The 17810-nt window shown below is 34.5% G+C and overlaps 1 protein-coding gene across 3 annotated transcripts in view; it reads right to left on the reverse strand.

Annotated features, from left to right (window-relative positions):
- The window catches only part of Lin9 (lin-9 DREAM MuvB core complex component), a 67053-nt gene that overhangs the window by 13399 nt on the left and 35844 nt on the right, over window positions 1–17810 (reverse strand). For all 3 annotated transcript variants that reach the window (XM_058571862.1, XM_046419548.2, XM_058571863.1), the window contains 4 exons: window positions 16753–16886; window positions 13857–13976; window positions 13475–13576; window positions 10722–10802 (listed from right to left, as the gene is read on the reverse strand). In XM_058571862.1, the coding sequence (XP_058427845.1) occupies window positions 10722–10802; window positions 13475–13576; window positions 13857–13976; window positions 16753–16886 (437 nt within the window). The remainder of the gene's footprint in view (window positions 1–10721; window positions 10803–13474; window positions 13577–13856; window positions 13977–16752; window positions 16887–17810) is intronic.

Consider the following 17810-nt stretch of genomic DNA (forward strand, 5'->3'; position numbering starts at 1 on the left):
TTTTATATAATGTTTAGTTTCTTTAAATCCACGAACTCTTTGGCTCTTTGTTTCTTTTAATAGCCTCCTACTTAAGAACACAACATATATATATATATTTATATTGTACCAGAAAACTCAGGGGCACTTAACTACTAAGCCACATCCCCAGCAGTTTTTATGTTCTTATTTAGAGATGGGGTTTCACTAGGTTGCTTAGGGCCTCACTAAATTGCTGAGGCTGGATTTGAACTCTCAATCCTCCTGCCTCAGTCTCTGGAACTGCTGGGGTTACAGACATGTGCCACCGGGACCACCATCACAATATTTTCTTGAATCTTCAAGTATATAATTTCTCCCCAGTTTTATTAAGGAATATAACAAATAAAAATTGTATCTATGGTGTATGATGTTTTATGCTTTGATCTATGTGTACACTTTGAGATGATTAAATCAAACTGATTAACATATCCATCACTGACATATTTTTGTGATGAGAACATTTAAGATTTATACTTTCAGTAGTTCTTTCCCCTTTAGTTATTTATTTTTATGTGGTGCTGAGGATGGAACCCAGTGTCTCACATATGCTAAGCAAGTACTCTACCACTGAGCTACAACCCCAGCCCAGCAGCTTTTACTTATTTATTAAAAAAATATACATATATATATATATATATATTATTACTAACTATGTTTATCATGTTGTACAACAGATCTCCAGAATTTATTCATTGTAACTGAAACTTTGTGACTTTTTACCACTATCGCTCTAGTTCAAGAATATTTGCTTTCAAAATTTTATCTTCTGCTGCCTGAATTAAAGTTTAAAAGTTGGTTATCCTGCTTTTTCTTTCATGCTACTTATTTTCATGTCTGGCCAGTACTCTTTGGTTATTTGTTCATATTTAATAAAGAAATGGGTAGTAGCTTCTCTGTGTTTCCCTGGTGTTTTACCTTCTCTAGGCCCTGTGAGAGGCAAATGTAACTATGTATATACAGTAGTTTCCCTTTATCTGTGGGCTCACTTTCTGAGACTTCAGTTACCTGAAGTTAATCACCTTTTGAAAATATCAGATGGAAAAATAACAGAAATAAACAATTTGAATTTTAAATTGTATACTTTTTCTCAGTAGCATGATAAAATCTTATGCTATTCCACTCCATACTGCTGGATTCATTAGTCACGTGGTAACCATGTTGGTAATTAGATTGTTGCAATATTGTAGTGCTTGGACAAGACCCTTACACAGCACGACATTACACCTATATCATTTACCTCACTTCATCTCATTATATAGGCATTGTATCATGTCATGTCATCACAAGAAGGGTGAATATGGTACAATAAGATATTTTCAGACAGACAGACAGACAGACAGACAGACACACACACACACACACACACACCACATTCACATAACTTTTATTACAGGATACCATTACAATTGTTCTATTTTATTGTTAGTGACTACTGTTAATCTCTTACTGTGTTAAGTTGTAAATAAAATGTCATATGCAGGGCTGGGGTCAGTAGTAGAGTGCTTGTATGTATGAGGCACTGGGTTCGATACTCAGCTCTACATAAATACATAAATAAATAAAATAAAGGTATTGTTACGTACAACTAAAAAAAATTTTAAAATGTTATATACATTTGTGTATATGAAAAATAGTATATACATAGTTTAATTCCATCAGGTTTCAAGCATCCACTGGGAATTTTAGAACATATTCCCCATGGATAAGAGTGGGGGGGACTACTTTAATAGGATATGTCAACTGTCAGGTTGTGCTTTAAAGTGAGGAAGGGGTACCTGTCAATCTGTGGGCTCCCTAAATGCTAGGATGAGATCTCTCAGATATACTTTCACTATGGAAAGTTTAGTGTTATAGTATTATTTTAATTGAAAAGCCTAACACATGGACAAAAGTGCAAAAACTAAATGTAAAATTCAATGAATTATCTACCACACACTAAACACCTTTGTAAAAAAAAAAAAATGACAGTTCTTAAAAGTTAAATATACAACTTTATAAAACCTTTTTTTTTTTTTTTAGTTGTAGATAGACACAAAAACTTTATTTTATTTATTTTTATGTGGTTCTGGGGATCAAACCCAGTGCCTCATGCATGCTAGGTAAGTACTCTACCATTGAGCCACAACCCGGGCCCCTAAATACACAACTTTTGTGAAAACACATGTCCATACATGACTGTTCATAGCAACTTAATTATAACAGCTAAAAACTGTAAACAATGCAAATGTCTACAAACAAGTGAAGAGAAACAAGTTATACTACATCTGTACAATGTGATACTGTTTAACAATAAAAAGAAAGGAGGGCTGGGGATGTGGCTCAAGTGGTAGCACGCTCTTCTGGCATGCGTGCGGCCCGGGTTCGATCCTCAGTACCACATACAAACAAAGCTGTTGTGTCCGCCGAAAACTAAAAAAAAAATAAATATTAAAAAAAAAATTAAAAAAAAAAAAAAGAAAGGAGCTCAGGGGCTAGGAATGTAGCTCAGTTGTGGAGTATTTGCGTAGCATGTGAAAGGCCCTCAGTTTTATCTCCAACACTGAAAAAAAAAAAAGGAACTATGTTGTGTGAATTATGAAACATGTAACCAAGTGGCTGAATCTCAAAATTGTTATAGTAAGTAAAAGAAATCAAGCATAAAAAGTTCTTACTGTATAGATCCAGTTATATAAAATTCTAAAACATACAAATTAATCCATAATGACAGGAACCAGATCAGTGATTGCTTGGAGGAAGAGATGGATTATAAAGGGCATGGAGAAATCTTGAGGGTGGAAGGAGACAGAATGTTTGTAATTGAGTTTGTAGTAATGGTTTCACAGGTGTGTGTAAGCACACATATATGATCTAATCATATATACACATCATCTATACTTCAAGTTGAGGAAAATAACAAATGAACATTGCCAGCACCCTAGAAGCCCTAAAATATTACCTTACAATAATTTTTCTCTAAAGTAATCATTACCCTTACATCAAACATTTATTAATTTTACTTTTTAACCTTCCACAAAGTACAATCATACAAGTATAAATTCTTTTGTTCCTGGCTTCCATCAGTTAATATAAATCTGTGAAAGAGCAGGCCCAACTCTCTCATCATGTCAGCTTAGGAATCCATTTCTCAACAAGATTCCTAAAGTGCAATAAGTAAATTCAAGAATCAATAAATGGGATGGAATCAAACTAAAAAGCTGTTTTGCAGCAAAGGAAACAATCAAGAATGTGAATACAGAGAATACACAATGGGAGAAAAATCATTGCCACCTACACCTTAGAGAATTAATCTCCAGGATATATAAAAAACTCGAAAAAACTTGACACCAAAACACAACCTACTCAATAAATGGGCAAAGGACACAGAAGAAACACAAAAGAACAGACACAGAAGAAATACAAAGGGTCAACAAGTATATGAAAAAATGTCCAACATCTCTAGCAATCAGAGAAATTTTCTTTTTTTAATCAGAGAAATTTTCTGAATGAGACTATAGAAGGTTATGGTTATGACTTTAGAATAACATCTTTTTAAAGTAAATAGAATATTAAAAGAATAACCATAAAGGAAAGACTCTTTTTTTTTTTTAAACATTTATTTATTTATTTATTTATTTTTTCAGTTTTCAGCGAACACAACATCTTTGTATGTGGTGCTGAGAATCGAACCCGGGCCGCACGCATGCCAGGCAAGCGCGATACCGATTGAGCCACATCCCCAGCCCCATATTTATTTTTTAGTTTTCGGCAGACACAACATCTTTTGTATGTGGTGCTGAGGATCGAACCCGGGCCGCACGCATGCCAGGCGAGCGCTCTACCGCTTGAGCCACATCCCCAGCCCCCAGGAAAGACTCTTAAACTACATTAAAATTAAGAACTTTTGGACTGAGGATATAGAGCACTTGCCTAGCATGTGCAAGGCACTGGGTTCAGACCTCAGCACCACACATACACACACAATGAAGAACCTTTGTTCCTCAAAAGAAAATTATAGGATAATAAAAGACAAGGCAGAGAATGGAAGGAAATGTTTAAAACATATATAGCTAACAAAGAACTTGCATCCAGACTATATAAAGAACTATAAATTAATCAGGTAAAGATATGCAGCCCAATAGAAAACAGGAGAGAGAAACAGACATTTTTTACAAAAGAAGATACTCAGATGTACCAAAAAAAAAAAAAAAATGTTAAAAGATAACTTATTTACCAGAGAAATACCACAATGAGATAATCCTCACTTTTTTTTTTTTTTTTTGGTACCAGGGATTGAACTCAGGGGTACTTGACCACTGAGCCACATTCCTAGCCCGGTTTTTTGTATTTTATTAGAGACAGGGTCTCACTGAGTTGCTTAGCGCATCGCTAAATTGCTGAGGTTGGCTTTAAACTCCGAGATCCTCCTGCCTCAGCCTCCCGAGCCTTTGGGATTATAGGTGTGTGCCATCGCGCCCAGCACATCTTTTTTTTTTTTTTAATATTTATTTTTTAGTTATAGGTGGACACGGTATCTTTATTTTACTTTTATGTGGTGCTGAGGATCGAACCCAGTGCCTCACACATGTCAGGTAACTGCTCCCCCTCTGAGCCACAACCCCAGCCCCTGGGTTCAGTATTAAAACAAACAAACAAAAATGACAGTTTATATTGGTTGCAGTGGCACAAGCTCAGGTCAGCCTGGGAAATGTAGGGAAACCCTGTCTCAACAACAACAAAGATGGTTTATTTCTTCCTTTTCAGTCTTTACAATTCTCACTTCTTTTTCTTGTATTATCATACTGGCTAGAACCCTGAGCATACTGTTAGAACCTCAAGTAAATTGTTGAATAGGAACTACTTTGATAGTGGGTATCCTTATTTCATTCCCAATATGAAAGAGAAAATTTTAATTAACAATTTATTATTAAGTATGATGTTTCTGATATTTATTTATTTGTACTGGGATGGAACATAACAGTGCTTTACCACTGAGCTATCTCCCCAGTCTTCTTTTTCTTTTTAAATTATTATTATCATCTTCCTTTCTTCCTTTGAGGTACCAGGCAAGTGCTCTACTACTGAGCCAAATCTTCAGCCCTGCTTTTTATTTTGAGAAAGAATCTTGCTAAGTTGTGGAGGGTCTGGCTTTGTTGCTAAGCTGGCCCTGAACTTGAGAATCAAACCCAGTGCCTCACACATGCTAGGCACTGAGCTACAATTCCAACCCTCAATATCCATTTTTATATAATGGTAAAGCAATCAGAAACTAATAAAACTGTTATGCACTGATAGTTCACATGTGATGCTCTATATCATTTTAACATATTTAAAGCATAACTGAAAAATCTAAAACAGAAAAGTGATGCTGAAATTAATAAGCTTAGTCTAACTTCCACTGACTTAACTTTCTTATATAATTAGATCAACTTTAACTCTGACTTGATAAATTTGTCAGGTATACAGAAATTTGTTCTTATATGTATATACACAAAGTGAATTTTAATATAATCTAAAGTCATTCCCCCCACAATCACTTTACAAATAAAAAGTTTGAACATTATGTTTTGACTACTTCAGCTTTCGTTTGCTTTGGATGCATGAAAAAAATTAAGACTTTACCAGATCAATTTTCTTTTTTTCATAAAAGCTAAAGGAATGGGTAGGAATATAGCTAAGTTAGCTAAGTTGGTAGAATGCTTGCCGCGCATGCACAAAACCCTGGGTTCAATCCTCAGCACCAAAAAACAAACAAACAAACAAAAAAAAAACAACTAAGTAATATGTCTAATACTTAGAGGTGAAAAACAGTGAACATTTAGGTCATTTTAGTAAAAGCTGGACATAGAGTGGCTGTCGATTTAAAAATTAAATTTGAAAACTTAAAATAAAATTAACTATTCGTTAGGATGGAGGTGAGGTAGAGATAGGACAGATAAAATTATTTCTTAGTGCAAAAACTAAGTTTTTAATGCTGGTGTTTTGTTAGTTCAGTGCTTTTTACTTGAGGCTTCATTGAAAAGTAAAGGAAAAAGATATTATAAGGTATAAACAGATAAGGATAAAGAAAGGAATAAATAGCCATGCACAGTGGCGCATGCCTGTAATCCCAGCAGCTTTGGAGGCTGAAGCAGGAGGATTGCAAGTTCAAAACCAGCCTTAGCAAAAGTGAGGTGCTAAGCAACTCAGTAGGCCCTGTCTCTAAATAAAATACAAAATAGGGCTGGGGATGTGGCTCAGTGGTTGACTGCCCCCAAGTTCAATCCCGGCAACCCTCCCCAAAAAGGAATAAACAATATTTAAACCAAGATAATTTGTAATCCATAATTCTGGAAGATTTCTGAAGGTCCATTTAAATAATAGTCCTGGAGATATTGAAAATAAAATATTCTACTACAACACCTAGGAATCTTCCTTCTACTGGATAATTTGTATAATGTGTAAAAGGTAAAATTCCAATTTGCAAGTAATAATCAAAATAGGATAAATAATATGGGTTTATATAAAATATATAATTATTTTTCTTTTTAGAAACTCTGTAAGGTTTCATCAACAAATAGAAACATTCATTCATTCATTTTTGGTGCTGGGATCAAACCCAGGACCCACTGAGTTACTTCTAGCCCTTGAATGTATATTTAAATCATCATGTCTTGGGCTGGGGATATGACTCAAGCGGTAGCGCGCTCGCCTGGCATGGGTGCGGCCCAGGTTCGATCCTCAGCACCACATACAAACAAAGATGTCCTGTCCGCCGAAAACTAAAAGAAAAATAAATAAATATTTAAAAATTCTCTCTCTCTCTTAAAAAAAAATCATCATGTCTTTTTTTTTAATATTTATTTTTTAGTTTTCGGCAGACACAACATCTTTGTTTGTATGGGTGCTGAGGATTCGAACCCAGGCCGCATGCATGTCAGGCGAGCGCGCTACCGCTTGAGCCATATCCCCAGCCCTAAATCATCATGTCTTGATAAGAAAAAAAAATTTCTGGTACATTTTTCCACTTGTTATCTGAAAACCTAATTGTATACATAATATTTTATTACCAACCTAATTGTATACATAATATTTTATTACCAATGACCAGTTGGAATTTTTATTAAGTGCTTGGGTGTTTTGTACTGTGATACAGACATTGACACAAATGAGTAGAAGATTTGTGATTTAAGAAAAGTGGAGATCCTCTAAAAACTGTTGTCTATACTATCGTGTTTATCTAAAAAGAACCAATAAAAAATTGTTGTCTGTTCTTTTGTTGGTAATAAAAGTTTCACATTTTCTTTGGAAGCCATTAGACATCTTAATTAACTGCAGCACAATTTTAACATTACATGGCTTGCCATTTTGCTATTAGTTGTATATTCTTTGTGTCTACTATCCCATTGGAAATACTTACTGTATTTATAATAAATTTTGTTACAAATTTAGTGGAAGAGCTTCTGAGCTTTTTGTGTGTGCTTGCTGCTAGGGATTAAATCCGCAGTCTTATATGCTAGGCAATCGCTTTACCACTGAGCAATATCCCTAAGCCTTTTTTTTTTTTTTTTTAAATAATTTGTTTGTGGAGACTATCATCATCTTCTATGGTCCTAACTCTACTTAATTTTTTCTGAATGTGAAAATCACTGGAATAAACCCTATTCTGCTCTGATGATATGCCTTCTGAATATACTAACAGTTCCATTTGCTAATATTTTGTTTAGGATTCTTGCACCTACATTCATGAATGAAAGTGGCTTAATTCTTTTGTTTTGTAATATCATTGTTAAATTTTGGAATCCCAATCCAGAGCATGGGTGAGTTGCCAATTTCCTTCAACCTTAGTTTCTGGACTCAAATGTTGTTCTCCCCACTTACTTCTACAAACTTATTAAGAATGCTACTAAGCTTCTCAACTATCTTTTCCAGAACTTGCAGAAGCCCCCAATAAAAAAGCAATCCTAAACACTGGGATCTCCCTTTTGAATTTCCTTCTTCTCCTAGATCTAAAAGCTATAATTCCTTAATGCCTTGTTAATGCCCTAGTGTCATCAAGGCACTAGGTTATTTAAGTAGTTTTTTTAGAGAGGAAATAGTTGTTCTCAGTAGGAAGGTTAATTCAGATTACCAAGTCTACCATTAACAAAAACAGAAAAAGAAACCTTGACTTTTCCCAAATAGTTATGTTCAAATTCCTAAGGAACTATCTGTCCCTTTTTCTCCTTTGAACTAGAGTGAATGTCATAAATGAATTCTGTCACTGAGATGAATAAAAAGAATGAGAAAACAGACCTTGAATTAATTCCCTTTAAAAATACTGCATCTCACTCCTGTATTTCTTATTTGCCAACTCTGGGCCTACATTCTCTTTAGGGTTCCAATATGCATCCTCCTTGTAGTCATGATTTCTGTTTTACCTAACATTATAAAATCTCACATTGTTAAGCAGATGCATCTACTTTTTCTATTTCTTTTTAAAATTTTATATTTTGTGTGGAATTGTAAAGGACAGGGAAAAACCAAATATGTTCAGCCTACCATCTTAAACTAGAAGTTTCATTAAATCTTTAACAGCTTCATACACTGTAACCTAGCCATTATAAGAATTTGCCCTTGAACTTTGAATATTTTCACTACAAAGAAGTGATAAATGTTTGAGGAGACAAATATGCTTACCCTGATCTGAATATTACACAATGGATACATATATTGAAAGGTTACATGGTACTCCATAAATATGTACAATTTTTATGTGTTAATTAAAAAATTTAATCCTACAGTTAGAAACAAATAAATGTACAAAGCTATATGAATAAGGATATTTACTATAGCACTATTTTAGTAACACAATGGAAATAATCCAAATATCTACTAATAGGAAATTGCTTAAATTATGGTACAATACAATCATTTAAAAAGATGATACATAATGTTTTGAACAACCAACAATAAAAAAAAAAAAAAAAAAAAAAAAAGATGATACAATATATAATGACATAATTCCATTCTTGTTAGAAAATAATTTCAAAAACTACACAACAAGCCAGGCACGGTGGTGCATGCCTGTTATCCTAGCAACTCAGAGGCTGAGGCAAGAGAATTGCCTTGGCTCAGACACAGGAAAAAGTCTTAGCTAGTAATATTAAATGGAAATAATTTGTTATACATAAAGACAGGAGAGATGATTTAAGAGAGCAGAAGAAACATAGAAGTGGGGAGAACCCTGAAAAAGCATAAAGGGATGCTGAGTGTGGTGGTGCACACCTGTAATCCCATCTATTTGGAAGGCTGAGGCAGGAAGAGAGCAAATTCAAGGTCAGCTTGGGCAAGTGAGTGAGACCCTATCTCAAAATAAAAATCAAAAAATCAAAAAGGGCTTGGGGATGTAGTCCAATGGTAGAGCAGCCATGGGTTCAATCCCAAGTATTGGAAAAAGCATAAAGGGTACAGACAGAACGGATAGAAATCAAAATAAGAATTAGAATCCAGTAGGAAAGCACATACAACAGTATGATCCTGGACTGAAAATTCACCTGATATCTTTGGTCTTTAGTTTCTAATGCCATAAAATGTAAAGATATTAGATATTTAATCATTTTCAGGTTAAAAATTCTATAATTCTAGAAGACTGTTTTTTTAGTTGGAGATCTACCTGTACACCTAACCCTTTATAACATTCCTTTAGAGAGAGTAGTGCTTCTATTCCTCACTCCTATACTCATGACAGATAATCAGTTATAGCACTTTGCTCCCTGAACACTCCCTTAATTTCACACTTCTATTTAGCCATTTTCAATCAATCAGAGATAGTAGTATGTTTGAGATGTGAATTTCATTACTATTTAAAGATTTTTTTTTTTTGGCAGTACTGAGGCTTGAACCCAGGACCTTACAAAAGCTAGGCAAGCACTAAGCTGCATGCCCAACCTTTTTAAAATCTTATTTGGAGACAGGGTTTCCCTATGTTGCTCATAGGGAGAATTTGCAATTCTCCTACTTCAGTCTCCTGAGTAGCTAGGATTACAAATGTGCACCACCATGCCTGGCCATAAAGACTACCTTAATGAATATTTTCTATATTAAACAAAACAAAAACTACAAAAAACCAAAATGACAACAACAAAAACCCTCCAATTCTTTCTTATGAATAAAACTGACTCAATATTTGGCTTGTTAGATTAAAATAGGAAATAAACTCTATCAAGAAATAAACTCTATTAGGATGATACATATATTTCCTGATTTCACTTATTCTGCAACACTTTATAACCTCTGATATTAAAACTTCTTTAGTCCTAGGGATTCTATACTCATGCAAACTGCCAAAGAACCTAGTATACCTATTAATCCTATTCAACTGTAGAGTCAATGGTATAATGGAGCCTATGATAATACATTGTATTGCACTGCTAATTTATTAGCATATATGTAATATACAAGAGATAGTAATAGTAAATGATTTTAAAATAAAATATATTGCAAAGTTTTCTTCCATATTTTTTTTAAGAGAGAGAGAGAGAGAATTTTTTAATATTTATTTTCTAGTTTTTCGGCGGACACAACATCTTTGTTTGTATGTGGTGCTGAGGATCGAACCTGGGCCACATGCATGCCAGGCGAGCGCGCTACCGCTTGAGCCACATCCCCAGCCCTCTTCCATATTTTAAAATCATTAAATATAGAAGGCCTTGCCATTTTAAAAGCAGAAAAGCAAAAGGACAAAAAAAAAAGTAAATCCTTACCAGTTTTTCTGCTTCTGTATTCATTTCTCTTAATTTCTTGATATGTTCCTTTTTAATCATGAGAATTTTTGATAATTTCGTCTATAAAGAAAAAATGTTTTGGAATAAATAGACGCACTTAGACATCAAATTTTTAATTTTTCACTAAGATATTTTAGCAGGAAATTTTAGTATTTCAATATAAATGTAGCAAAGCATTTTATTTTATATATTTGATAAGGTGACAAAATATTATTTTAAAATCCACTATAACTAGGACGTTTACTAAAGAATCAACCTGAAGAAGCAACTCAAAGTAGGATGATTTGTGGAACAATAAGAAAAATAACTGGAAAGAACTGAAGTGCAAATGTTCACAATGATAATTTTAAAAAATTAACAATTGTTAGAGAAAGTTAGTAATCAAACTCATTATTTTGTAAACTGGGAAGCAAAGATAAAGCATTGACCATTTATCTTGCCTTTCCTATATAAACTATACCACAAAGAAACTGGAAAAATTTTCTTTCCTTTACTTTTTTTGTGGTGCTGGGGGAAAATTTTTCTTTATAGGAGTATGGCTAATAAGCAAAGAAACAATGATAGAAAGAAAAGAACACCATTTTGCAATCCCAATGAACAAATAAATCTAGGCATTGATAACCAATGGCATCTAATTTAAAAATAAGAGTGTTTAGGGCTGGAGTTGTGGCTCAGTGGTAGAGAGCTTGCCTAGCACATGTGAGGCACTGGGTTCAATCCTCAGCACCACATTAAAAAACAAACAAACAAACAAACAAATAAATAAAATATATTATGTCTATCTATAACTAAAAATATTTTTTTTTAAATAAGAGAGTTTATAGGGGCTGGGGTTGTGGCTCAGCGGTAGAGCGCTCGCCTAGCATGTTCGAGACCCTGGGTTCGATCCTCAGCACCACATAAAAATAAATAAACAAAATAAAGGTGTTGTGTACAACTTAAAAAAAAAAAAAGTTTACATTATGGGCCTTTATCAGAAGAACACAAAAAAAACACCTATAAAAGTACAGTTGTCACATAAAAACAAATAAAACAATCAAAGGGAAAAAATCTAACCAAGCCTCTAAATCCAGTTTATGAGGTACAAAAAGAGATAAAAACTTATACCTACACCAAACCCTACACATAGATATTTATGGCAGAACCCCAATTCATAACTGCCAAAACTTGGAAGCAATCAAGAAGTTTTTCACTTAGGTGAATGAATACACAAATGGTGACATATTCATATGGTTGAATATTAATCAGTGCTAAAAGGAAATGAGCTATCAAGCTACAAAAAGATATGGCAGAAACTTAATGGCTGATACATTGTCCCAAACCCTTAAAATGTTCAATACCAAGAGTGAACCCTAATGTAAATTGTGATCTTTGTGTGTAAATGATATCTCAACCTAGGTTCATCAACTCTAACAAACGTGCCTCCCTGGTAGACTGTGCTGATAGTGGGGAGAGACTATGCATGTGTAGGGCACAGACTATCGGAAATATCTGTATCTTCCCCTCAATTTTGCTGTAAACCTAAAAGGGCTTTAGAAAAATAAAACCTATTAAACTAAAAAAATTCAAACATATAAACATAAATAAAAATATAGTATACTTTAGATATACTATAATGGTATTTAGCTTGTGGCTCCCTTTGTTTAAGGTTCTCTCTGGAAATCTCTCAAAAAAACAGTAAGTGTTCCACCTGTGTAAGGGATAAATCTTGTCTATTCTTATATATTTTATCTACCTTTGGAAGCCAAAAGACATAAGCAATTTTATACTACAAGGACAATGAACAAAATATATTAATACTGAATATTACGTGTACTCAAATGACAAGGCTTTTTCTTCAAAATAATATCAACTGCAAAAGGTAAACATTGTGAATATTTTAATGGATTATGTTATAAATATCTTTATTAATAAAGACTGCATCGATCTCAGGCCAGTAGTTTTCATTTTCAAAACTAAAACAGTAGTGGACTATGTTTTACATAATCTAATCATATTTTCAAACTTAGTAGCTCATTACAAAGAGTTAGGCTATTCAGGCAGATTGTTCCATATAATACTTTACTACTACTTTTTTTTTTTTTTTTTGGTACTGGGGATTGAACTCAGGGACACTCAACCACTGAGCCACATCTCCAACGCTATTTTGTATTTTATTTAGATACAGGGTCTCACGGAGTTGCTTAGTGCCTCATTTTTGCTAGGCTAGCTGTGAATCCTCCATCCTCCTGTCTCAGCCTCCTGAGCAGCTGGGATTATAGGTGTGCGCCACTTCGCCTGGCTCTACTTCTTTTTTTTTTTTTTTCCTATACTGGGGATTGGGGATTGAACTCAGGGGCACTCTCCCAGTGAGCTACAATTCTATCTCATTTTATTTTTTATTTTGAGATAGGGTCTTCCTAAATTGTTGCAGCTGGCCTCCAACTTTTGATCCTCCTGAGCCACTGAGATTTCAGGTAGCACTACCATCCTTGGTTTAGGTTTAGATTATTTAGTGTCTAATTCCTAAATTTGCAACAAGTGATTAGTTGTTTCTAGTCACAGAAGTCAACAAGGAAGATCAAGTCTTTTTGGCTGTTATAGCTTTTATTTCCAAGTTTTGTTGGAAATTACAGGGTCCTTCAAATCTACACAGTGATAAAAAATGTTACCTAAGAAAACTTCAACCATGAATAATACAAAAGATAATTGAGTTTTTAAACAAAGATTAAGATATTCAGAGCAATTCTTACCACTTGGATAAGGAATTCTACTGGAAAACCACCTAATGTTTCAGTGTCAGAGGCAGAAATTTTGCTTCTCCAAGGTGACTGTCCTAATAAAGGATCATTATCCTATCAGGATAGAAAGGAATCATTTAATCATTGACTGTTCAAAAGAAAATATTTTATAGATAAAGTGAAATTAATCACTATTATAACTAATATTATATTAAAATCCATTAAGAAGGAAAATATTCAGAGTTGGCACTACTTATTTTGTTTAATATTTGATGACTCAAAATAATATGGGTAACACCTGAAGTTATTGTAATAAATGGGTACTTCATAATAGCATAGTATATACTCATTCTAATAATTAAATTGCTGATGGCATTTCTAAAATATTACTGACCGTAATTGGTGACTGGAGAGGAGGAGTATAATGTAACCGTGGTGGAGTCATAAAAAATCGAGAAGGCCGCTGTTTTTGTCCAAAGGCAGCAATTGGCATTGTCTCATGAGGCTCATTACTCTTTGAGAAAGAGAATAATCCACAATATTTAGTGAAATTTACCAATCATTTAAGATTTATAAACACTACATTTCAGCTTGAGATATTTACTTGGAGTCCAGGATTTATGACAGTGTACAAGGCATATTCAATGACTATCATAGAACATATTATTCTACAAATATCAAAGGCTAGAACTTAAGTTGGAGAATGAAAGTACTACCCCTGCCAAAAGGCTGAACCCACGAAAGACAATTAGAAGAAAACAGTCAAAGGATCAAAACAGTTTAGAGAATTAATGATTAACATTCAAGTGTTCTTTGGTTATCTACATTTAGATGATCTGAACATATTCTACTATTATTAAAGTCTTTTTTTGGGGGGTACCAGGGATTTAACCTAGAGACACTCAACCACTGAGCCACATCCCCAACCCTATTTTGTATTTTATTTAGAGACAGGGTCTCACTGAGTTGCTTAGTGCTTCGCTTTTTTGCTGAGGCTGGCTTTGAACTTTTGATCCTTCTGTCTCAGTCTCCCAAGCCACTGGCATTACAGGCCTGTGTCACCGTGTCCAGCTCCCACCTATTTTTAATTTTTTTATTTTGAGACACGATCTCACTAAGTTGCTTATTAGAGCCTTGCTGAGTTGCTGAGGCTGGCTTTGAACTTTTGATCCTCCTGTCTCAGCCTCCTGAGCCATTAGGATTATAGATGTGTAAAGTCAATTTTTATTTAGCTAGGGAGCAAGTTTTGGATGATCTCAGTTAAACAGGAAAACAATTCTCCTTTTTCAAAAGGGAGTTCTGAAGATTTCATCCTTTAATGCAAAAACTTAAGGGTGATGTATTTTGTTCTATTTAGTCCAAATTTTCTTTCTCCTCTGTAGTTTCTCTCTAAAAAGGATATTTGATAAAGAAATGCTCACAGTAAAAAGGGGTCACAGTTTTTAAAAAATATCTATTAGAAAACGAAGATTTTTCTATTTTTGCATTAAGGAAATAAAGAGGGTTTTTAAAAAATAATTACAAGCTCATAATCCATAAAAATCAAGTTTATAGTAAAGAAATGAAAAAAGGGAGGCTAAAAGCAAACAGCTTAATTTTCATTATGCTTAGAGGAAAACCATTTCATTAAAAGAAGTTCATTTTTTTTCCAGTACTAGGAATTGAACATAGGGGTGCTCTACCACTTGAGCTGTATCCTCAGCCCTTTTTATTTTTTGTTTTGAAAAAGTCTAAAAACTGGCTTTGAACTTGCAATCCTTCTGAGCCACTGGGATGTGTCACCACACCCAGCACATTGTTTATTTTCAAAAACTTGTCCCAAACTGCAGTTATCTTAGATCTTAAAATTATCTTAATTTATTAGAAAGCTGTGTAGGGCTGGTAGATTGCATACTTAATATATATAAAATCTTGGGTTTGATGATTAGCACCACACACAAAGATGGTGGGTAATTTCCACGACACTGCTAAATCAGGAATGATCATGAGCCAAGTGTGATGGCACATGCCTATAACCCCAGCGATTTGGGAGGCTAAGGCAGAAAAATTACAAGTGTGAGGACCACCTCTGCAATTTAGCAAGACCCTGTCTCAAAATAAAGAATAAAACAACCAGGTTCCATGGCACATGACTATAATCCTGTACTTGGGAGGCTGAGGCCAGTGGACTGCAAGTTTGATGCCAGCCTCAGAAACTTAGTGAGACCTGTCTCAAAAAATAAAAAGGGGGACTGAGGTTGTGGCGCAGCAGTAGAGCACTCACCTAGCACGTTCGAGGGCCTAGGTTCAAACGTCAGCACCACATAAAAATAAATAAAGATATTGTGTCCATCTGCAACTAAAAAATAAATATTAACTAGATAAATAAATTAAATAAAAAGGACTGGGGATGTAGCTCAGTGGTAAAGCACCCTTAGGTTTAATCCTTAGTACTAAATAAACAAGTAAATATTTTAAAATAAAGAATAAAAAGGGATGAGGACGTATCTTAGTGGTAAAGTGCCCTGGGTTCAATCCCAAACACTGGGAGCAGGTAAGGGGGTGGTGGGAATGAGTAAGTGTGAAATAATGGTCCAGTAGTTTTATGGAATATACCAGAAATTTAAAACACCTGTATTCTAGTCCCAACCTAATAGGAAATCAATCTAGAGTCTTGAATAAATTACTTAATGAATAATGTCTCAGTTTCATTATTCAAAAAGTGATAGTAATTATGACCCATCCTGCATAACTATGAGGATAGAATAGGAGAACAAATCTGAGTGCAACATGTCATTTCATACTTTCAAAAGCATTCTGCAAGAAAACTGTAACTTACTCTAACAGCAGGAATGACTATGTGTAGCTTCTTCCCAAAGATAACTTAGGTGTGATTAATTCTATTAACTTAAAATATTGTGTGGTTAAAGTACAAAGGGATCCTAGCTTCTTGGGAAAAAAAAAAAAAAGACTTTCAATATAGTTCTGCTTCATGGGTCTAGCAGACAGGGTTCGGAAGCCCTAAGGATCTCTTCCTCTACAAACTGAAACCTCTACAAACTGAATTTTTATTCCATCATAAAATAGTTTCTAAGAAATACTATCCAAGGGGCTGGGGTTATAGCTCAGTGGCAGAACGCTCCTCTAGCTCGGATGAGGCCCTGGGTTTGACTCCCAACACCACATAAAAATAAATAAATAAAGATATTGTGTCTAACTACAACTAAAAATTAAATATTTTTTAAAAAAGAAATGATATCCAACAGGCTTAATAAACATAAAACATAAATATTTTATAAAATACTACTCACAAGGACTTCATAGTCAGGGATGGTATGAGTCCCAAGCCCTGTCCTATCAAAAGTTACTCTATAAGTAGCATTAAGAGTATCCACAGCATCTATTTGTCCAGTGAACAGACCATCATGAACACCACGTAATCGTGCTGAGAAAAGAAACAAAGGCGTTATCATGTTTGAGAGATACAAAGAATTTTCAAATATAAAACTTCCAAGCATGTAATTTAAGCCATAAAGTACAGTGTCATTGTCTACTGGTTTCAACATAAATATGAACTTTTAAGTTTAGAGAAACAACAGTAACTTTTTTGAAACAAAACTATGATGCGCCTTAATATGATAAATCAACAAAATCATACAGCTACCAAACTAAGGGGAAAATATTTAAAAATCATTTGGAGTTTAAATCCCTAAAAAACCAACAAAAGAATTTTAGCCATTACACTCATGAGCAAAACACAGGGAGTAGTCCAACAACAACTACAAAAAAAAAAAAAAAAAAAAAGAATGGTTGGGTGTGATAGCATGTGCCTGTAATTTAGGTGGCTGAGGCAGGAGGCTGGCAAGTTTGATGCAGGCCTGGGCAACTTAGCAAGACCCTGTATCAAGATAATATAAAGGGCTGGGTATGTAACAGTTGCCTAGCCTACACACAAGGCCCTGGATTCAATCCCCAGTGCTGCACAATAAAAATAAACAAGTAAAGGGGTTGGGGAGAAGGAGGAGAAAAGAAAGAGGAAGAAAACAATGACAACTGACAACAAGAATGCTGCACAAAAAACAATCAATACAACAGGCCAGACAGAGACTGCTATTTTTAGAAAGACCTGCCTGCAAGGCTGGCCCTTGGCTAGCAACTGGAAACCCAGATTTTTGGAGTATTCCCACTGCTCCTTAATTAACAAGGGTGGTTTACTATGACTAGATTACTGTTCAAATAATGTGATTTATGCTGAATGTCTGCTTTCCTTCCGAGAATGTAGAATTTCAGAGTGCAGTAAGCAGAAGATGCTTATGTGACCAGCCCCCAGTAAGAACTCTGGACACTGACTCTAATGAGCTTCCTTGGT

Source organism: Marmota monax, unplaced genomic scaffold (assembly GCF_021218885.2).
Source record: "Marmota monax isolate L192 unplaced genomic scaffold, Marmota_monax_Labrador192_F-V1.1 WCK01_AAM20220418_F8-fsc00153, whole genome shotgun sequence".
Taxonomy (NCBI): Eukaryota; Metazoa; Chordata; class Mammalia; order Rodentia; family Sciuridae; genus Marmota; species Marmota monax.